The sequence below is a fragment of the Mesoplodon bidens genome (assembly GCF_964165515.1).
Source record: "Mesoplodon bidens genome assembly, chromosome: 3".
NCBI lineage: Eukaryota > Metazoa > Chordata > Mammalia > Artiodactyla > Ziphiidae > Mesoplodon > Mesoplodon bidens.
Genome location: NC_138178.1, coordinates 86,611,491 through 86,634,216, shown reverse-complemented (window position 1 = coordinate 86,634,216; position 22,726 = coordinate 86,611,491). Strand labels below are relative to the sequence as shown.

At 41.0% G+C, this 22,726-nt stretch overlaps 1 protein-coding gene across 4 annotated transcripts in view; it reads left to right on the top strand.

Annotated features, from left to right (window-relative positions):
• The window catches only part of GALK2 (galactokinase 2), a 136,362-nt gene that overhangs the window by 67,279 nt on the left and 46,357 nt on the right, over positions 1-22,726 (top strand). For all 4 annotated transcript variants that reach the window (XM_081229394.1, XM_081229392.1, XM_081229393.1 and 1 more), the window contains 2 exons: positions 16,892-16,990; positions 18,473-18,625. In XM_081229394.1, the coding sequence (XP_081085520.1) occupies positions 16,892-16,990; positions 18,473-18,625 (252 nt within the window). The remainder of the gene's footprint in view (positions 1-16,891; positions 16,991-18,472; positions 18,626-22,726) is intronic.

Sequence of the window (22,726 nt, the reverse complement as noted above, 5' to 3'; positions counted from 1 at the left end):
AGCATTTGCAGAGAGGCATAGAGCACATGGGATATTCAGAAAACTGAAATTAGTTTGACAGGAGCATGAACTATGTGTTAAAAGCAGCAGTAGCTTATGGTAGAAGAAATAATCAGGGGTCAGGTCATAAATCTGTCTTTATGAAAAGGCAGTGAGGTATTTTGGCAGCACATATATACTAAAAATTGATAAGCTATGGAGGAGATGGTCTTGAAGCCTGGGGGAGGAGAAAATGTAATTGTGTGAATAGTTCTCTCTCTCTCTCTCTCTCTCTCTCTATATATATATATATATATATATAAAACTATGAAACAGAATGTTTAAAATTGTTTGAACGTTTGAATATTCTTTGGGTTTCTGTGAAGATAAAATATTTTTGAGTGCAAATGTGAGTTATTAAGACTCTTGCATGCAAGGAAAAACAGCCCACTCAAGGGATAGGTCCTGGAATGCAAAGGTGAGTATATCAGTTAGCCTTTGCTGTGTAATAAACCCTCCCAAAACGTAGTGATTTAAAATAACAACCATTTGGACTGGATTCAACTTGATAGTGCTTTTGCTTGTCTTAGCTGGTCTCATTCACACATCTGCTCTCAGCTGCTGGTTAGCTAGGCAGTACTGCTTCTGGGTTGGCTGGTTGTCAGCTGGGATGATAGAAGCAACTGGGCCACATGTCTCTCATCATCCACCAGGCTAGCTCAGGCTAGGGAATAGAAACAGGGAGGGGAAGGATTTGTGGCCATTTTGCAGTCTAAGATAGTGGTTATAGCTGGATTTCAAGGATGGACAGAAGCTTAAGTGTTAGGTTTGCCTCTGTCACTTGCCTTGCTCTCTTTTTCCTTGTCTGTTTCATTCCTCTCTATTTTCAGACCAGCTTCCTCTACTTTTCTGGTACACAGTAAAAAACACGACTGCTGACAACTTCTAAGATCATATGAACAGATCCAAATTACCCGCCCCCCAACTGATTCTTTCTTTCCTCATTGGGAAGATTCCCTTGGAGAAGGGAATCTAGAAGGTAATCTGGTTAGTTTGCCTTTGGTACAGTACCCATCCCTGGATCTATGACCTGTAGTGGGGTGGGTGGGTTGGGTGCTTGTATGGGTGGGTGAGAAATGGCAGATTATAGTGTGTGAAGCTGGCATTCAAGATCTACATTGCTATAGCCTTGGGATAGTAGGGTGGGGGGGGGGATGAGAAAGAGGGGTCATTGCTATAACCTTGGGATAGTAGGGTGTGGGGGGGAATGAGAAAGAGGGGAAAGGGCAGTGCCCCCAGAAAACAGTTGAGATGAAGAGGGGATGGCCAGACATACTTCTCATAAGGGCCCACTACAGTCAGTTTTATAAATAATGTAGTAACTTCAGGGGCCTGAGAGTAGTGGCTGGGACCTTGGAACAAGAGGGATATGACCTATTTAATAACATTTTTATAACACTTCTGATACCAAATGTGTGGGATTTTTCTGACACCAACCAATTCTCTAACTCTTCCAGATACCAACTGGGTGTTCTACAATCCATTCAATTCAATTCAATTCAATTCAATTCTTTCACTCCCTGGAGTTAGTGTCAGATCCTACAAGTTAAGGACTCAGTCCCACAAGACTGACCCCACTTCAGATGCCAGTTGCAAGTCTCAGGTTGTCACCTGTTCTTCTGAACAACCAGCTATAAAGTTGGGGGTTCCCACAACTCCCTCAGGTTCAATCATTTTCTAGAATGACTCACAGAACTCAGGAAAGCTCTACACTTGCTACTGAGCTTGGTTTATTATAAACAATACAACTCAGGAATAGCCAAATGGAAGAGGTGCATAGGAGAAGGTATTGGGTAAGGGAGATGCACAGAACTTCTATGCCTTCTTCATGTGTGCCACCTGCCAGTGCCTCGATGTGTTCACCAAATCAAAATTCTCTGAACCCTATTGTTTAGGGGTTTTTATGGAGGTTTCATTCTGTAAGCACTATTGATTAAATCATGGGCTGTTGGTTATTGATTCAATTCTAGGCCCCTCCCCTCCCTGGAGGTGACAGTGGGGGTGGGGCGAGGGTGGGGGCTGAAAGCCCCAATACTCTAGTCCATGCCTTGGTCTTTCTGGGGACCAGCCCCCATTCCGAAGCTATGTGAGAGCCCTTAGCCACCAGTCATCTCTCTAGCATATAAAAGACACTCATCACTCCAGAGATTCCAAGAGCTTTAGGTTTTGTGTGCCAGGAACTAGAACAAAAAATCAAATATTTATTTTTAATTATATCACAAAGGGTAAGTTGGGGGTAGGGAGAGGAGACCTGAGAGTGCAAAGAAAGAAGTAGGATTCAATCACAGTTGGAGGGGCTGCAAAGGGTGGCTAGGAAGAAAAAGTAGATCCGCTCACCAGATGGGGGGAACTGAGAAGGGGCTTTTTCTGGCAAAGATAGGGATTAAAGAGGAAGTGGGATGAATCCACAAGAAGCAAGGGCCTTCAAACATTCCTGTAACTGAAGACATAACTGCTTTGGCCTGACTCTGATGGGTTAGATTTTTAGCTTCATTAGAAAGGACTAGAGGGCTTCCCTGGTGGCGCACTGGTTGAGAGTCTCTGCCTGCTGATTCAGGGGATGTGGGTTCGTGCCCCGGTCTGGGAAGATCCCACATGCCGCGGAGCGGCTGGGCCCGTGAGCTATGGTCACTGAGCCTGCGTGTCCGGAGCCTGTGCTCCGCAACGGAAGAGGCCAGAACAGTGAGAGGCCCGCGTACTGCAAAAAAATAATAATAATAAAAAGAAAGGACTAGAGAATCCCAGCATAGTTTCAGGCTGAAAGTATTAGGAACCAGATTTTCCTATGCAGATTGTAGGCAACTTGTTAATATTTAATAAAAGGAGGAAAGCTGGATTTGTAAATAAACATTGGCCTATAAATTACCTATCTGTAGATTGCTATCTGAGATTCCCCTACTATTAGTTTATTACTGTAAGTTAAAGTTTCTAAAAATTTTGGACCATGACTCATGTAAAACATGTTTTACGTTGCAGTGTAATATATAATACACATGGGCAAACATACTCTGAAAAGTTTCACAAAACAATGCTTACCCTTTCTACCTGCAGTACTTTCCATTCCTTTACCTTTCATTTCCTTCCCTTCCCTTCTATTTAAAAAGCGTATTTTGAACCACCAAATTGACTTCATAATTAGGTAATGGGTTGCTACCAATTGTTTGAAAACATTGCTCTAAGTGGTTTCCTAAAATTATCATGAGCTAAAAACCAGTATGGAGGAGAGGTATAGGAGCAAAGTTAAGGGGTAAAAGTCTTCTGTGCCAGGGTCTCAGTTCAAGATAGGGAAACACCAATCCCTTCAATAATGTCAGCACACAGAAGTGTAAGGAAGAATGAACTCTAAAGCAAAAGAGAGAAAGTGATATTTCATTCTCCAAGATGTGCCAATGTCATGATATGACTGAGTAGTGACTGAGCAGTTTCAGGGTTTTTATTTGGTACATATTCATTTCTTAGGTGCAGATTTTTGTCTTGAGTATGGTAGATTATTAGAACAAGATGTTGACATCATATATTCATTTGTTCATTTATTCATTCAACATTCATTTTCATCAGATAGGGTAGATACTAGAAATACAGAGGTGAACAGGCACACGCTCCCTCCCCTCATGGAGCTTAGACAAATGGGAGAGACCAATGTTAAACAAACATACACAAATATCTATATACAGATTGCGATAAATGCTGTGAAGGAAATAGACTATAAGAAAGAAAAACAGGAAGAACCCAGTTTATATGGAGAGGGATAGCTTTTAGGGAAGACCTCGTGGAGTAAGCTGAGATGTGAAAGCTGAGTTGGAGGTGTCAGGCAAAAATGACTTATTTTTCAAAGTAACTATGTCATATGTTGTCATAGGCACAAAGTAATCCAGAATGTTTTGAAGAGCTAAAACTTCAGCTGTAGGAATAAGTAGTATATCCTTCCAAAGTAATTGGAAGGAAAGACTCATGAAGTGAGGAGGGAAAGTGAGCAGAGCTGCCATCCAATGCACCGGTGGTCAGGATAGTCGCTAATGTTGCAGGCTGCTGTTTGGTCCAGTAGCGGAGAGTCCATTATCCACCTTGCAAAGCAGCCAAGGACCATCATCCTTACTGGTATCTCTTGGAAACGATCATTGTCTTTTTCTCCCCTTCTTTCCTACCACCCCCTTTTAGACAACGTTAGTGTCTCTTGTTCCATGTTTTGACAGTGTGTAAAGTGGATGTGTTTTGTGACAAATTACCTTACCAGTTGGGTACATCTCCTGGTCTAGGTTAGTTTCTGTTCCATTAGAAATTATTTGCCCTTGTTTGAAACCTTCTGCCAATGGTTTGCTAAACTATTGGCTGACATTTCTGTATTTACATCTGGGAGAGTGTTTGTTTCTATTTTCATCTTAGTCTTTTGTTGAACACAGTATTTCTGACATTTATAACTTTGGGGAGTGTCAGGAATGGCTATGTGTTGGTACTCAACAAGGAATGAAAATCTAGAGAAAAAACTTGCAATCAGACATTTATTTTCCAAAGGACAAGTTTTCTGGGTCAGTTTTTCTGCCTTTTGGATTAGATTCTAGATTGGCAATAAGATCGTCCATTCATGAAACCAGATATTGGGTCTTGGCGCTACGTTTGGTTCTCTACACTGTGAGAGAACAGTGTGTTCTCTCTATACCACAGTGTGTGGTATAGGGCTCTGAATACATGTCCAAAATGCTGTGTAAAAGATCACATGAATCTGTCTCTAGCTGCCCTTGCATGGGATATGTCATGAGGTGCACGGGGGGACCTAGTAGATTGCATGGAAGGTGGATGTAAGCTGCTCTGGTAGCCCCAAATTGGCATATGACTGAGGGACCTCATGAAGATGAAGGATGGGGACTAGAGATGTGCCTGAGAATCCACATTTTGGGAGATAGGCCAGAATGGATATTCCTTACTGTTTCATGAAGTTTTTTTACTTCCCTCTCCCACCCCAAAAAGGACAGGGAACCCTCTCTTTTTTGGAAATATGTTTTGAAGCAAGCAGGAGTTCCCTAAGTCAGGGTTGTACTGATCCTTTTGTCTCTAGGGCTTCTATTTTTATCTTCATCTTTTGTTGGATATAATATTTATAATATTTCCCATCTTGGGGAGGGTGAGGAAATCTATAGTTTACACAGCAGTTGAAGTTAAGAGGTTCCTGTGTCTGAAGCCCATATCTCAGGGCCCTCTCCCTATGTGCTACTTATTGTAGTCACCTCCCAACCCAAGCAAAATTCTGCTCTTCAACATTCATAGAAGACAGTTTTCTAGCCTCCACTTGAATATCCCCAGTAATCTCATTGCTTCACAAATTAACTCTTTTCATTCTTGGACCATTTTAGTCATTGGAAAAATTTTTCTTTTGTTTTGTCACAACCTACCCTTTCTATCTCAATCCCCAGTTTTCTCCTTCTGTTGCTATTAGAGTGTTTCAAAGTTTAAGGAAGCTCTCCTGGCTCCTCACACATCTACTATTCTTTCACCAGTTCCTTCTGGAATATGGTCACAGGACCTCCTTGCCATTCTTAGTCTCCCTTGTTAGAATGTACTCTATCATTATCATTGCCCTACTTAATATGATTATCCACCTGACACCTGTTATGTCTCAATTTTTTCTTTTACTTGTACCAAGTGCCTATTTACTTTCTTTTGAAAAAATTCTAGGAATTAAACGACCAAGAATATTTATTCAATAAGGTTAATAACTTAGAAATTAAAAACCAGGGCAAAGCAAAGAAGAATGAAAGCACACCATCTGTTAATTACTTAGTATAATTGTTTTGTTTAACTGTATTTACTGAGATTACAGGAAGCCAAGGTAAAAAGGGAAACATAATAATTTATATAGGTCTTGTGATCAGAAGAGAGAAACCATTCTGGTTCTTCAGAGGAGGCAATGTTTTCTCTGGGGGTACTAAATTCTAAAATGCATTTCTCACATGGATTCTTTACAGCACACAAAGCATAATGAAAATGACCGCTCCAGCAGTCTGAAAACAAATGCAAAAATGATGTTCACGTGACTGTTTCTTACAATGACCTATAGTAGATGCTCTTGACATAACGTTTGAGCACAACTCAAATATCCCTTGTAACAACTCTTTTAACACTCTTCACCATTTCCTGACCCTAAAGGTTCTTCCCACTTCATGTTAAAGTCTTTGTGAATTGAATACCGTACACATAAAATCCTTTCTCCCAGGCAAACGTGTCTGCCGAGTTATGGATTTGGTCAATCTAGATGATGATTCATGGGAGTTATTTTTTTCTCTTTGGGTTGGGTCCATTTCTGTACAATTGGAGTCATATGAGGAAAATTAACAGGTGTTAATTTGAACAGTTATGCTGGGGGAAAAAGAATAGTTAATTATCTAATGCTCCCCCTACTCCTTACCTTCCCCCAGAGAGTCCAGATTGGCTTACAATCAGATTTCCTGCAGTTCGGACCTTGAGGGTGGGACAGGACAGTGCCGCTCAAAACTCCGCATGACGAACCCTCCCCTCCCCTGACCATGGGCAGGGATGTGCAGTTCCAGGACACACTTGCCAAACCACAGAGATTGCAGGCCTGCTGCCCATCCATCATTATCATCATTATTTAACATTCTTCAAAGGTCAGAGCCAAAATAAATGGTCTGCTAGCCAAGCGAGCGACACCAGCCTTTACCACAGGCGTGTGTAGGCCCCTTGGTATTTAGTAGCAGTGACTTGGGTCATATTCTTGTCTGAGTCCATCAATCTGGCCAGGCCACGGCCTCCTGCTGTCTTCCCACAACTTTTTTTTTTTTTTTTCCAACTCTGTCTCACCTCCTCCCCTCTTCCCAATAATAGTTACCTTGGTATGTGTTTGCTGGCCTTACTTTCTTTCTTTAGAATGTAAACAATGAAAGGGATTGAATTAATTGTGCTAGTGAGAGATAAAAGTATACACAGAAGGCTTTTGGGGGCTTCTGAATTTGGGGTTCCTGGCTCACCCTTGAAACTCCACTGCCCTTAGGGGTAAAGAATAGTATTGTGGTCGAAACCTTAGAGCCAAGATTCTGAGTTCAAATCCTGACTCTGCCACTTACTAGTTGAATGATCTTGGCAACTTACTTAACCTCTCTATGCTTCAGTTTCTTCATTACAAAATGCATTTATTAATGAAAACTTCCCTCATGGATTTGAAATTTTATAGTTCATGAAAAGTGTTTAGAACAACGTCTGACTCAGTGTATTAGCTGCTATTATTATTAGGCTGCAGAAATCTTACCAAAATGTCAGCCTTATATTGAGATCCCTCTGGGTTGTGGCTGTTTGGGAGGGAGGTGAGTGGGATTGTATTTGGAGACGGATAATGGGAAAGCGCTTCAAGCCCCAAACAGTCCAGCAAGGTAGATTTTTTTCTTTCTAACCCAGGGGTAAGATGGAGTGAAATTGTGATGACTCAGAAATATCTGCATCCTAGGGCCCCATGGTCAACTCCGTTGTTCCTTTTTACAGGAGGGATATTCAGTTCCGGTGTGGATACATTTTGCTCCATGTGCTTATGGGGGCCCAGTGTCTAGGCACAGCCTCCATTTTCTGAGGCAGGCGGACAAGGTGGCCTGGTGGACTTTGGAGCCAACCTTATCAGGCTTTGACTCTTAGCTTAGGTTAATTTATTGACCTTTTCGAGCTTCAGTTTCCTTCTCTATAAAGTAGCAATTATAATTTTGACATTTCAGAGTCATTTTGGAGACTTAATAAGATAGCACATATGAAATACCCTCATAGTATCTTGCCTTAGAAGACATGTGACATTTGTTAGCTTCCTTCCCTTTTTTCTTCCTATTCTTTCCTGTCTGCTTAATTTATTAAGAAAGCCCCAGTGAGGGCTTCCCTGGTGGTCCAGTGGATAAGACACTGCGCTTCCACTGCAGGGGGTGCACGTTCGATCCCTGGTCAGGGAAGTTCCACATATTGAGTGGTGCAGCCAAAAAAAAAAAAAAAAGCCCCAGTGTAGGAAATTTTTTTAGAGGAGTGCTTTCAAATTTTATGTGACCACAAATCACCTGGGACTCTTGTTAAGCTACAGATTCTGATTCAGCAGGTCTGGGGTGAGGCCCAACTCTGCACTTATAATCTTTCCCCTAGTGACACCGTTGCTTTTTCTGAGGCCCTCACTTAGAGGACCACAGAGGGTACCGTTTTCTTTCCTCCCTTTGCATCTCATTATTACCTGTTGGATTCATGTTAGCATTTTAATAGTCTTACCACACATATCTGCACATCCAGGATCGTCATTTATTCAAGGTTGTATGTTACAGGCACCTACGAAGGTTCTTCCTCATCCAATACAGGTAGCAATGGTTGAGATCTAGCAGAAACCTATCATAGACATTTTCTCATGTTCCCCGTGGACCTGGAATCCCAAACTGTTTCACATAAAATGCAGTGTTCCTGCCTTGTTGAAGGCCTCCTGTCAGAATCTGGACCCCTCCATGACTCAAGGTTGCAGGTCAGTTAGGTTAGGCAAGTGGTCCTTGTTCTTTCTTTACAGTTTGAAGGGAGATGACTTGAAGACTGTGCTTCTGCACTCACTAAGCACCCCAGATATTTTGAGAGCCACATTCCCCAATTACTAGCCTTCTCCAGATTCATTAGATTACGTTCTCTTCAGTGTACACAGATGGGGGAGTCCACTTTTCTTTTGTGTGTGTGATATACACTTGTGAGTGCATACTCTTTGATGGTTCTAGATTTTAGCAGGTTTTTCAGATTTACTTTTGAGAATCTTCTTCAGTGTTGTTTCTTTGTGGTTGCTGACTTTTTAAATATTTGAACTCCTCCTCTTTCCTTTCCTGCATTATTTACTGGAACTTTTCAGCCTGAACCATCAGAGTCAGTTGCATCTGCTATGTTCATTTGGGAACTGGCTGTCATTGTCCTCAGGCAACTTTTCTTGAAGTAAAAAATCTGAAAGTTACTAATCTCTTTGAGTTACAGATGTGAAGAAGAAATAATAGCCTCCTTCTTCTTCTTTTTCTAATTAAAGCAAGCCTACTTTTTTCCCACCTTAGAACACTCCAAAGTGTCCACAACTTAGAGTTTGGTCATCAGCCATGTTACAAAACAAAGCAAGTCTATCTCAGTCTTTTTAAAATTTACCTTGGTGCTGTTTCATGAAGTTTCTCCTACTTGGCTGGGGTCTACATAACAGGTTTGCCAATTTGGGAAAGAATTTGAAAATAGCCCCAAGTAAGAACCCGGGCATTTTGAAAGTTAAGGTGGAGAAGGATTGCAGGGGGAGAAAGTTGAGAAAATATCTGAGGCAAAGAAAAGTCAGAGGAGCCGTTAACATTTTCACCTTATCTAGATATATCAGCCAGGGTCATGACAAGAAATAGACAGCACACGCAATAATCAAGGGCAATTTATTTCATAGCGACTATTTCCAAAGGTGTAGTAGGTAATGAGGACTAGTTGTAGCTGAGCTGTTATGCCCTTGGGTCTGAAGGGGATCTTGGCAGCGTGACCTCACTCCCCCCTCCCTCATTCCCCATTTCCTGCCAGAGTCCTCTGTTGAAAAAAACCCAGTGGGAAGCAGACTGCCCAGGAGCCTCTCCATATAGTTCATGCTCAGCAGCCTCCTGGGCAGATAGTAGGATGGAGGTGGGTGGACAGCACATCTAGGGGGCAAATCATTGCCTGGCACACTAGTTTTACACTTTCTTTTGAAAGACTTGTTCACCTGAAGACATTATCAATATTGTGAGCTCCTTGAGAGAAGACACTGAGTGACCTGTCCACTTATCTGTAGGATGCTAGTATTTAAATGACTGTTGAATGAATGAATGGGGCTGTTCATTTCCTTCTTTTCTCTTAACTTGCACTTGTCGGTGACCTACAATAGCTGGATGATGCTGTCTCGGTTAGGGTCTGTGTTCTTAGTAGCAAGGCTTCCCATAGGGAAAGATTAACAATTTCTGTCTACATAATTATTCTACTTTTAACAATCTCATTAGTAAAACCGCTAAACAAAAATAAAGTTTACTGTATTGATATCTTGAAGTCTTTTGTATTTTTATTGTCTTTATAAATGTCCAGTTGTAGCTAGGCAACACATTTATGAATCTTCAGCCCTTCTCAGTGACTATTAAACCTAACCCTGTTATTTCTGTTATTACTGGATCCCCCCTGGTCAGCGGATGGGTACACTGTTTAATTTGGAAGGCCATGTGATTTTTGGTTCTTTGCCAGCCTGCTTCAAGAAAAGAACCACACAAAGGGCCAAATTAGCCTCATTAACTATCTTCAGTAGCTTTAAAAGAAGATCCATGAATAATGCCAGGGTTCTCCTAACTGTCCAGAGGGCAGGAGTCAAAATAGAAATGAGTTTATTGGCTACAAACTTCGGAAAAATTTCTCATGTAGTCAGACTGTCTTCTGACAATCTGGAGATTGGAGGCGCCTGGGGTTCTTGACATGCTCAGGTGTAAGGACAGAAGAAAATATTGATACATTGGTGGGAGAGGAATGAGTCCCTTCTTCATTAGAGCTTTGCTGTTTTTGCCTGAACATTCTCAGGTTGCCTGTGTGTTGGGGGGAGGGGCTTGGGGGATAGGTGAAGGGGGTGAGCCTCAGAATCCCTCAGGCATCAGGGATCTGGTCCTCAAATTTGATTTGGTTTGTTCTTTTTTTGTTTGTTTGTTATACACCAATGCTCACAGCAGCTCTGTCTGCAATAGCCAAAAGCTAAAAACAACCCAAATGTCCGTCAACCGACAAATGAACAAACAAACTGTGGTATAGGCATACAATGGAATACTACCAGCAGTATGAAGGGATGAACTACAGATGACATGGATGGATCTCAGAAAGAATTATGCTGCATGAAAGAACTCAGACACAAAAGAGCACATTTTTTTTCATTTACACAGAACTCTAGATAATGCAAGCTGATCTATGGTGACAGAAAGCAGGTCAGTGCCAGGGATAGATGAGCTGGGGAGCCCAGGCTGTAATGCAGGAACGAGGGAGCACAAAAGGCCATTAGGAAACTTTTAGAGGTGATGGATAGGTGTTCACTATCTTGTGGTGATACTTTGATAGGTGAATACATGTGTCAAGCTTATTAAAATTTATACTAAATATGTGTATGTCACTTCTACCACAGAAAAGCTGTTAAAAAATAATAGAGTTCAGGTACACATGTCACCTCATTTTTCCTAATGTTAACAACTTATATATCCATAGTGCAATTTTCAAAACCAGGAAATTAACATTGATACAGTACTATTAACTATACTATAGACCTCATTCAAACTTCGCCAGTTTTCCTCCTAATGTTCTTTTTCTGTTCCAGGATCTAATCCAGGATTCTACATTGCATTTAATGGTCTCTCCTTAAGCTTTTCCAATCTGTGGCAGTTCCTCATTCTTTGTCTTCCATGACCCTGATACTATAAGTCCTGCTCAGTTATTTTGCAGTCAGTTATTTAGTACTTTCATATCTATCAATTTGGGTGTGTCAGATTTTTTTGTCATGATTAGATTGAGGTTATGCATTTTTTGGCAAGAGTATCACAGAAGTGACGTGTCCTTCTTTATGCATTCTATCATGATGTTGCTATATCTTATTACTAGTGATTTTAAACTTTATCATTTAGTTGAGTTGCTGCCCGATAGATTTCTCTACTATTTTTCCTTTTGTAATTCATAAGTGTCTTGGAGTGATTTCTGTAACTGTTCTGTTTCTCTTCAAACTTTCATCCATTTATCCATTAGTGTATCTTGCCTGTAAGAATTGTTACTATGATGTTTGCCTAATAATTTTTCATTTTTTATTTATTGATTTTTTAACATCTTTATTGGAGTATAATTGCTTTACAATGGTGTGTTAGTTTCTGCTCTATAACAAAGTGAATCAGCTATACGTATACATATATTCCCATATCTCCTCCCTCTTGTGTCTCCCTCCCTCCCACCCCTCTAGGTGGTCACAAAGCGTGATTCGGTTTGTTCTGGAAGTTACCTTCCGATAGTCTTCTTCCCATACACTTTTGTTAATGTGTTTTTGACAGCTCCTTCTTATTCTCATGAAATCTCTTGATATTTTACATAATTCAAGTGTGTATGGAGTATTTAGTGTCTTTGCACGTCACTCTGCCTGATTATAACTCTTGGAGCACATTTTACGGTTCTATTTCCAGTGTCCCCAAGGATAGAAAGGGAGAGGCAGGCTCACATGTCTCCCTCACATCACCCAGAATGATAGGCATCCTCTGCTCCCGTTTACATCCCCTGCTGTTAAGGCCCCTCCATTAATGGTTCTCTGAGTTCAGGTCATGCCATCCCTGGCTAAGGCTATGGGCCTAGCACTGATTTTTGCTTATTGTCGGAAGCATGCAAGTTTTTCCTTAAATAAGATTTGAAATTAAAAAAAAATCTTTTGTGTCTAGTTTCTTCACATCTCATAACCATTTAGGATTTGACCTTTTTGCTTTTAGTATGGGGGTGAAGGGCTAGGGCCACTGGGGAAGCCGCCTGTGGGCCTGCAGTTGAAGTTTATACTACAGGCATGTTTTGTTTGGCAGGCAGGGACTCCCCGCTCCACGCCCCTCCCCCCCGCCCCCCAATTTAGACTGGGATACTTTAAATGGAACACACATTCTCCTGTTTGTCTCAAGCTCCATTACACTTTATTGTTGAATTGGTTCTCTTAGGGACACCCAGAATCTTTTAAGTTCTCTCTTTTCCTGGACAGTTTAAAAAAGAATTTTTTTTTTTTTTTTTTTGGGCTGCACCTCGAGGCTTGTGGGATCTTAGTTCCCCAAACAGGGATTAAACCCGGGGCCATGAGAGTGAAAGCCTGGAATCCTAACCACTAGGCCACCAGGGAACTCCCCCTGAACAGTTCAAAAAATGGTCCCGAGTTCCAGATTAATTAAACCTGTTTTACATTTGGCTTGGGATTTAGCTACTTACTTGTATAAATCAGACGATTCCTTATTCATTCTGTAAAAATAATGAAATTTAAAATTGTATACTTCTTTAGAATTTATGGGATGTTTTTATCTAATTCACTGGATAATCACAATAATCCCATAGCCAGGGAGGTAGGTATTTTTCTCCATATTATGGATGGGAGATAATACAGCCTGGTGATTAAGAGTATGGGCTCTGGGGTTAGACAAGTGGGGTTTGAATTTCAGCTTTAGTAATTACTAGCCTAGTCTCAGCTAATAAACCCACTCAGTTTCCTTGTCTGTAAAATGAGGAGGAGATACCTATCTTATAGGGTCATTGTGAGAAGTAAATGAATAATTCATATAAAGCAATTGGAACAGTACCTGGCATATAGTAAGTAGTCAATAAATTCTAACTGTGAAAACTATTATTGTTATTAATAGTATATGAAGAAATGGAAACTCAGAAAAGTTAGGCAATCTATCTAAGGTCACCTAGCTAGTTGGCAGGAGGGTTGGGGCTTTAATCAAGATTTGGAAGCTTCTGGTACTAGTTTCTTTCCTCTATATTTACCACTGAATTCCTCATGCATTCTGGGGGGACTGTAAAATGAGTCATCATTTCTTTCAGCTTTCAACTTTCTTATCTTCATTTTCTTTTTGTTTCCTCCATTTAAAACTCATGGTTATTGTCTGTCCAGTAATGAGATCCACATGTCAGAATTCAGCATGAGAGGTATCAGCAAAGTATAGGGATGTCTGCAGCCCTGCAGATGGACTCTCCTTGACACAGAGATGCTGGGGACTCCTGGGGTCCCTCTGAATTTCATGGAGATAGGTAGTCTGGAAAAATTAACATGTTTCTGTTAAAGTATACAGTTGTTGCCACACATTCAGAGGTTTTTAAAAACAATTAATAGGCATATACTTCTCAATGCCTTAGTTTCTTTCCTCTTAAGAGGGAGAATACTTAAATTTTGGTGATCTCATTTGTCATTTCACATCCCTCTGAGGTAGTGAAAAAAATAGGCTATGTTATTTGGTTATATTATTTGGCGGTGGGTAGGGGAGTAATAAAAGTCCAGTGTGAAAAGAACACAAACTTTGGAGTCAGGCAGATGAGGTTCAAATCCTGGCTTCTCCACTGTTTATGTCTCCAAGTCCCATTTTCCTCATGTGTATAATAAGGATAAGCAGAGAGTTGTTTGGAGGCCTAAAGGAGAGATAATGCCAGGTACTTAGCATGTAAGTATGACTGTTACTGCTGTTGTGGGGAGGTGACTTTTCACACTGGCCATTGTCACAGTTACGTAGGGGCCCAGGTCTCCTCATTCCTCATGAATCGTGCATGGACTTCTTCTCCTGGGTATATTGTTTCTTTACATTTTAAAATCCAAGTGTTTTGACCTTTTGGTTACTAATTTATTTTTAATGTGCCTATTATGGAAGGTTGCTGGTTCTGGTGTGTTCATTAGGCCACGCACAATGCCCATTACGTCAAAATACCAAGCTTACCTCGTGTCATGAGGCAAAATTAATGTTAGTGAATCCAACAAGGAATATGACACTTACAGGATCTATCAAATGATGTTTGGGCAGCTATTCTCAGAAAGTGAAAGCAGCGGGTGTTTATTGAGTATTTACTATGTGCTTGGCATTGTGTGAGGTAGGGGACACCAAAAAACACCTATTTTATCTGTTTCTCACAGGACTGACAGTTTTCTGGGGTAAATAGATGTGATTGAAACCTGACGCTATTAAAGAGCAATAATGAACACTGTGATTCAGTCTTATTAGTTAAGTGGGCTCTGGTCTGGGCACTGCATGGGCTCTCATAGACTGATGGATAAACACACAAGGAAGGCCACACTTAAAGCATGGTTTGGTAAATGAGCATAAAGTTATATACAGGGAGCACAGAAGAGGGATTATGTGGAGTGTGTGGGCCTTCGGGCGGTGGTGAGGGCTCCAAGGGAGAGGTGACACTTGGGACAATCCTGATGACGAGTGGGGGATGCTGGAGAGAGGAGTACTGAGTGAGGAGGACAGGAAATAACAGTTTTAAAGGCACTGAGAAAGCCTGGGGGTGACGAGGAACAGCATTTTTCCAGTGGTCTGAGCCTAGGGTTTATGGGGTTAGTGGTGGGAGAGCAGGATGGAGGTGTGAGCAAGGAATAAGTCATTAGAGATGGTGTGTACCACAATGAGAAGTATGATCGTCAAGGCACTGGCAACCAAGAGAGCAAGAGATGATTATATCAGTGCTTCAGAATGATCACTCTAGGGGGATCTTCCAGTAAAACAGGTAAGAAATAAAGGCTTGAATCAAGTCTTAGAAGAAAAAAAAAATGAATGAATGAATGAATAGTAGGGTAAGTGGATGATACTGTTAGTGTTGTGAGGGTTTAGAGAAGCATGATGCCATAGTGGGAGCAGTATTTGAGGAAGACTGTGTGATGGAGGAAGATTTGAGTGGACTTACCCATAGTAGGTAGCCAATAAGCCGGATATTGAATGGCAATAGGATTTATATGAGAGAAGACAGGAAATAATACCAGGTTACATAAATGTGTGAGATGGTCATGGAGACAAATATAATTGGAAAAGAGTGGTAGATAATATGATTTCATGTGTAAATTGGTTGCACATTTTGGAAAGTTTTGAAATGCCAGGTTGAGGAATTTGAACTTATTTCTAGGAAATAAGAAGCCATGGAAGGAATAGGAAGCCATAGAAGATTCTTAAATAGATATTTTGAGGGGCTTCCCTGGTGGCGCAGTGGTTGAGAGTCCGCCTGCCGATGCAGGGGACGCGGGTTCGTGCCCCGGTCCGGGAAGATTCCACATGCCGCGGAGCGGCTGGGCCCGTGAGCCATGGCCGCTGAGCCTGAGCGTCCGGAGCCTGTGCTCTGCAACGGGAGAGGCCACAACAGTGAGAGGCCCGCGTACCGCAAAAAAAAAAAAAAAAAAAGATATTTTGACATTTTCAGTTTGGATTAGAAATGTGTTAATGTATTGGGCCTCTTCATCTTGATTGGAGGAAGGTGTGTCTGATGAGATGACACTAGTTCTGATTCTTACATTTAATGGAAAAGCCACAGAGGCAGCATTACTTTTGGACTGAAAAATAAGGTTGGATGACCTCACTTTGGCTGTGGGGAGACTGTGGAGTAGTCCACTGTTGGGAGACAAAGAAAGCTGAGGCAGAAATGAATGAGTGCCCATATGAGATTTTTGGTGATGCCAGTCTAGAGAGGGAATGGAGCAAATAGAAAGATGGGAGAAACTGCTTGCCCTGTGGAGTCTTTTAGGGATAGCAAATACAGTCGGCCCTCCTTATGTCTTCAGGTTCTGCATCTGCAGATTCAACCAACCATGGATCAAAAATATTCCAAAAAATAGTCCAGAAAGTTGCAAAAAGCAAAACTAGAATTTGCTGCACACTGGCAACTATTTACGCGGCATTCACATTGTATTCACAACTATTTACATAGTATTTACATTGTATTAAGTATTATAAGTAATCTAGAGATTATCTAAATTATATGAGAGGATGTGCATAGGTTACGTGCAAGTACTTTGCCATATTATATAAGGAACTTGAGCATCCTCAGATTTTGGTATCCCGTGGAGTCCTGGAACGAATCTCCTATGGGTACTGCGGGACGAGACTGTACACAACATGCACAGTCAATATCTCATTCCAACTCATAGCAGACATTAATTGATCTTTGTATGTTTTCCTATTGAGCTTAATGGTAGTCTTGGAGTTCTTGTTAACCCAATGCTGCAGGCAGCTACTATCAGTTGATCAGAGCTGCACTGGAATTCAAACCCGTATGTCATGTCTGAAGTAGGAAATGAATGAGCAATAGATTATGATATACTCACAGTGCAAATCAATTTTTACTTTTCCAGGTGGAACTTGCAGAAATCTGCGCCAAGAGTGAGCATTACATTGGCACTGAAGGAGGAGGGATGGACCAGTCCATATCATTTCTTGCAGAAGAAGGAACTGTAGGTGGCATTGAGCTATTTGGAAATATCCACCAGGGAATGCTCACCCAGAGAGGAAGGCCTTGAGATCCCCAGAGCGCTTTTTCTTTCTGGGCAGCTTATTCTATTAGGCTCTATTGTAGGATGGTATTTCTCAACTGCTTTGTAATTCAAGGCTATCACCAGTTCACTGACTCTGTTTCATGTCGATCACCTCTCCCTTAAGCTTCCAGAATCATACCTCAGGCGTCTAGGTTTTTTTTTTCCCCCTCCTTCTAATTCATTGTTAGTATGCGATTTCTCAACTCCCTAGTTATTGGGACCTCTTTTCTCGCTCTTGTCCCAAATCATTTCATCTCATGGCATTTTCATAATCTCCTGTTGGTTTTAAACCCCAATGTTAGTTCTCTTACCACATATATTCACTAGTCCTCTTTTTTGTAATTTACTCTATGGTATCATTTTTCTCTGTCAACATTTTTGGGGCTTTAGTGGTAGGGAAAAGAATGTTGACAGGAAGCCAGGAATGAATTCCTTAGCCAATACCACTTCCCCTTGGTTATCAGCTCCCATAGACAGAGCAGAGGTTTTCATAGTTGCCATAAACTGACCATTTCCAAAATAGAAACAGACATTTCTTTAAAGTCTTTTCTTAGTTTTCCATCGGAGTCCTACAGGTTTGGCTATTTTCCAAGAATACCTGGATCTCTTCTTATTAAGAGTATTTGTTGTTGATTCCCCTAAGCCAAAGACAGGAGGCATGAGGAAATTTGGTTTAATGCTAAGAAAATACTCTGGGTCTTTTGGGTGAGACCTGACAAGCAGACATGGTGGCAAGAGTCCTGTGTTAACATAAGTTAGCTGTAGAGTCTGAACAAAGTCCAAATTCTTTGGGCTTGCAAAGTACTTCATGATCTGACCCCTGCTTTACCTGCCCTCCGCTCAGTTCTATCCTCTCACCATGCCTCATCCCTCATACACTAAGCTCCAGCTAAATTGCAATACCCCAAACTCTATTAACATCTCATATTATTTTTCACCTGTGAACTTGCTTATACTCTTCCCTCTTCTTGACATCCTATTTGGGTAAAGAAACCCTCTGTCTGTCCTACTTTTGCTCATCCTTTAAGTCTCAGTTTAGATTTCCCTTTTTTTCAGAGGCGCCTACACTAGGCTATATCTGATCAGGTGCTACAACTGTGTTTCTGTATAGTGCCCTGTGCTTTGCTACCCTTTTAACACAACCCGGCAGTGTATTTGACTGCTTGACTGCCTTTCCCACTAGATTGTAATCTCTATGAGGGCAGGGACAGTGTCTGTCCTGTTCACTCTTGTATCTCCAGTGCCTAGTACAGTGCCTGGAAGTTGGTAGATAATATTTGAATGAATAAATGGATGCATTTTTGGGAAAAATGTTTACTAAGGTAAATAAATGCATAAATGGTTAAACATTTCCTGAATTCTAAAGCATTATATCTCACCTGTCATTTTTTTTCTCAATAGGCCAAGTTGATAGAATTTAGTCCTCTGAGGGCAACTGATGTGAAACTCCCAAGTGGAGCAGTGTTTGTGATTGCCAACAGTTGTGTGGAAATGAATAAAGCAGCAACTTCTCATTTCAACATCAGGGTGATGGAGTGTTGGCTGGCTGCAAAGGTATGAACTTGGCAAACTAGTGAAACTTGAAGTAGTCTTTCTCTTGTTCTTTTTCTTTTTGTTCCCTATTATTTTGTCTCTTTCCCTAAAATTTAGGGCAATATTCTGACTGCAGCAATGTTCTAACTGAAGTTTTTTAGTACAGAGAAATTTGACTTCAAACTCAGGAGATAAATAAACATAGAGGTGTGCCTTGCAACCTCTAGCTATTTGGAAACTGTGTGAACTTCACAGTTGAGTCTTCTAGGGTGGCAATGGGGAGAAGAGGACAGCTCAACTTATATCTGTATAGTACAGGCCATGGGTTAGTTCGACGGGTGGAGAAAGATAGTTGGGGTGATTGATAGGAGGTGACCATAACTAATCTTGTTTCTTCGACAAAAGTGATGATAGCCTCAACCCTCAGTCCTCTCACATGCACCATTGGCCATCACTGTTCCTTCTAAAAATACAGGCTTGGTGTCTACGAGGGAAATGCACACCAGAAGGGAGTCTTGGCAGTTCTCCGTTCCACAGCTTAAAAGACACTTGCTAGTCAAGCCTTAAATCTACTTAGGAAGTATTCACGGAATACCTGTTGTACACTTGGCATGAAGATATACAAAAGGATACAGGACATAAGAACAGAGAGTAGAGAGTAAAGGTTAGGGGGATTTGAAATAGGAAATGGTTAGTATTTGATCAGGTGGTATGTAAACAGGTGCTCTAAAAAGTGGCACAGAAATTAAATGTTATGTAAGATCTAGAATGGCACATGTTACGATTTAAAAGTTGGAGAGAACTGAGGCTGGGAGCTGGGGAGTAGAATCTTGGTCAGGAGCTCTACCATGCTTTCTCCCAGTCATCCTTCAAATAGCAGATACAATGATGGTTTACAAATTTAAATCAGATCAGGTCGTTCCCCTGCTTAACACCTTTCAAAAGCTTTCCATTTCATTGGAATAAAGTCAAAAGTCCTTATCACTTCCTGGAGAGAACTGCAAGATCCGATGTGTGCCTCATCCTCTTCCTCTCTTAGCATCCCTCAGTCCCATTACACTCTAGCCATGATGCTCATTCTCACCGCAGGGACTTTGTACATGCCCAGAATGCTCTCGCCCCAGCCCTCTATGAAGTCTCAGCCTAAGTGTCCCTCAGGAAAGCCTTCCTTGACTTCCTTACTCCCAGACTAAGGTGGGGCTCTCTTTGTATTTCATAGCACTTGCACCTCTCGGGTATGATACTTATCACAGTTGTTTGATGTCCGTCTCTTCTTTCTGACTTGATTTTACCTGAGGGCCAAGACTGTCCATCTTGTTAACTCTTATATCCCTAAGGCCTGGTATAGTGCTTAGGCTGAAGTAGGCACAGGGTAAACATGTGTTGAATAAATGAATAACTATTCCCTGGGTTACCTGCCCTGTCATATTTATTTTGCTCAATTTCACAATTTTTTACAAGTGCATAGAGTGTGCCCAGCACTGGACTAGCTACCATGGAGCTGTGTAAGGTGTAGTTATCCCTTGGGCTGACATACCACTTTGCCCCTTACTCCCATCCCCTGAAGTTGGGAATTGATGAGCCAGAAAATTAAAGGTTTTTTTTTGTTTTCTGGAAAATTTTAGTGTTAAACCTTTTTTTAATCATGATTTAAGTGTTTTAAATATGCAATTTACTTATTCAGATAATTTCTAAAAATTCTATGAAAGAAATATTTCAATATTAAACTCTTCTGATCAGTGCATATATGAGAAGAAGTAGTGCAGTAAACTTTTCAATGTCAAAGGCTTCAGTGAATATTTTTCCCTCTTAGGGCAAACTTCTTCTTTCAGGAGATGGAAGAAATTAGTGTCTTACCTGTTTAAGGGCTTATTCTTGTTGACTTTTTATTTGATGTATATAAGTAAGTGCTGCCTTCCTGAGGAGACCTCAAACATACACAACATTGTTTTCAGAGTTTTATCACGAAATTAGATATCATCTATGAGACCCATAGGTGAGCCAAAACAAGTATGAGATGTGTAAAATGGGTTCATATTGTAATGATGCTTTTCCAAAGATGCAAGAAGAAAATGAGAAATAAAATTGTGGTGCTGAAGCTCTGTAGTGAAAGTTGTCAGGATGGGAGAGGGAGGTGTCTTTTGGGAGTTAACTAGAAAAAGGGCTTCTCTTTCTGGAGCAGTAGCTGAAAACCTTAATCCGCTGCAGAACCTTTTGTTCTTGAGGCTGTCTTCTGAGTTTAACTGTATAACTCCATGTGCATTTTAGAGGTGAAATTGGCTTTTTGCCACACACTCCTCCCAACTGATGTAGATAAAACACATTATTTTAAGTACTCTGAATTTGTCTCTCTTTTGAAATATGGAAGAAAGAAAATTGAAAGGCTTTATCAAGATGCAGAATGTTTTCTAAATCACGTTGCTGCAAATCATGAGAATCCAAGGTTATATACAAAAGGGAAATAAAGATAAAACTGCTAATATAGGCTCTGCAGATAGATCTTGATGCCAAGAATATGCTCTTGCCTAGGGAATATAGGCTGGAATTCTGCTAACCTTATTTTAATTACAGTATGGTGCCATTCTTCCGTTTTCAGCAACGTGTGAATGAATACAATTTTTGTTTGGAAATGGTCTCATTAAATCAGGAAATAAACTCTCATGTAAAAAAGTAAAGAAGCTTGTCTTAATCTGAATAAACTTGCTGCTTTCAGACAATAAAAATGAAGTGTTAGTGGAGAAATGACAGATCAGGATGGTACGCGGGCCTCTCACTGTTGTGGCCTCTCCTGTTGCGGAGCACAGGCTCCGGACGCGCAGGCTCAGTGGCCATGGCTCACAGGCCCAGCCGCTCCGCGGCATGTGGGATCTTCCCGGACCGGGGCACGAACCCGTGTCCCCTGCATCAGCAGGCGGGCTCTCAACCACTGTGCCACCAAGGAAGCCCTCAGGATAGTTTTGAAAATGATTCTGATTAAGTAGAGCTCCACATGGCAAAATTGTAATAAATAACACTTATTTTTCCTCTCCTCCTATTTCCCCAAGGTACCTTTTGAAAAATGAGTACCTTTTGTATCTGCGTAGCACAGGGAAGTACACTAAACCAATGAAGATGATTTTTCTTTGTTTTGCTTTAATGTTGATAATTTCTTCTGTTCTTAAGTCTCCTTTCTCTCCCTCTCTCTCTCTTCCTCCCTGCTCCTCTCTTTCTAACAGCTTCCCCAAACTAATTAATGCAGATTCATTAAAAGTCAGGTCTTGCAGAGGCATTTGAACTAAAATTTAAAACATTTCAAGGCAAACACAATAGAGATTTATAATTATTATTTGCGTAAATGATTTTTTTTTGAATTTTATTTCATTGTTTTCTACAGCAGGTTCTTATTAGTTATCCATTTTATACATATTAGTGTATATATGTCAATCCCAGTCTCCCAGTTCATCACACCACCAAATGATTCTTTTAAGTGAAGCATATTTTTATGTTCTTAAATTAACAAAGTAGCCAGAAATCTTTAATGAGCACAAAATTTTTCGTATTTTATACATATTCAGTGGCTTAAACTTTTCCAGAATTGGGGGACTTCCCTGGTGGTACAGTGGTTAGGAATCTGCCTGCCAATGCAGGAGAGAGGTTTGGAGCCCTGGTCTGGGAGGATCCCAGATGCCACGGAGCAACCAACCCCATGCGCCACAACTACTGAGCCTGTGCTCTAGAGCCTGCGAGCCACAACTACTGAGCCTACGTTCCTAGAGCCCGTGCTCCGCAACAAGAGAAGCCACTGCAATGAGAAGTCCGTGCACCACAACGAAGAGTAGCCCCCGCTTGCCACAACTAGAGAAATCCCGCGCACAACAACGAAGACCCAACGCAGCCAAAAATAAACAAATTAAAAAAAAAAAACTTTTCCAGAATTGCCTTATATCTATAAAAAATAGTAGCCCTTAATTATATTGAGGGATAAAATGTGTGATGCTGATAATAATTATTATGGGAAGTCAAAAAGGGAAGGGAAATTATGCTGTTGCATTTTACATACCCTGAGCTCCTTGTGGCAACATGTGAAGCAATGAAGGAGAGGGTTTCATGTGGTCCTTTGACACTTCAAGGAAAATTTACAGT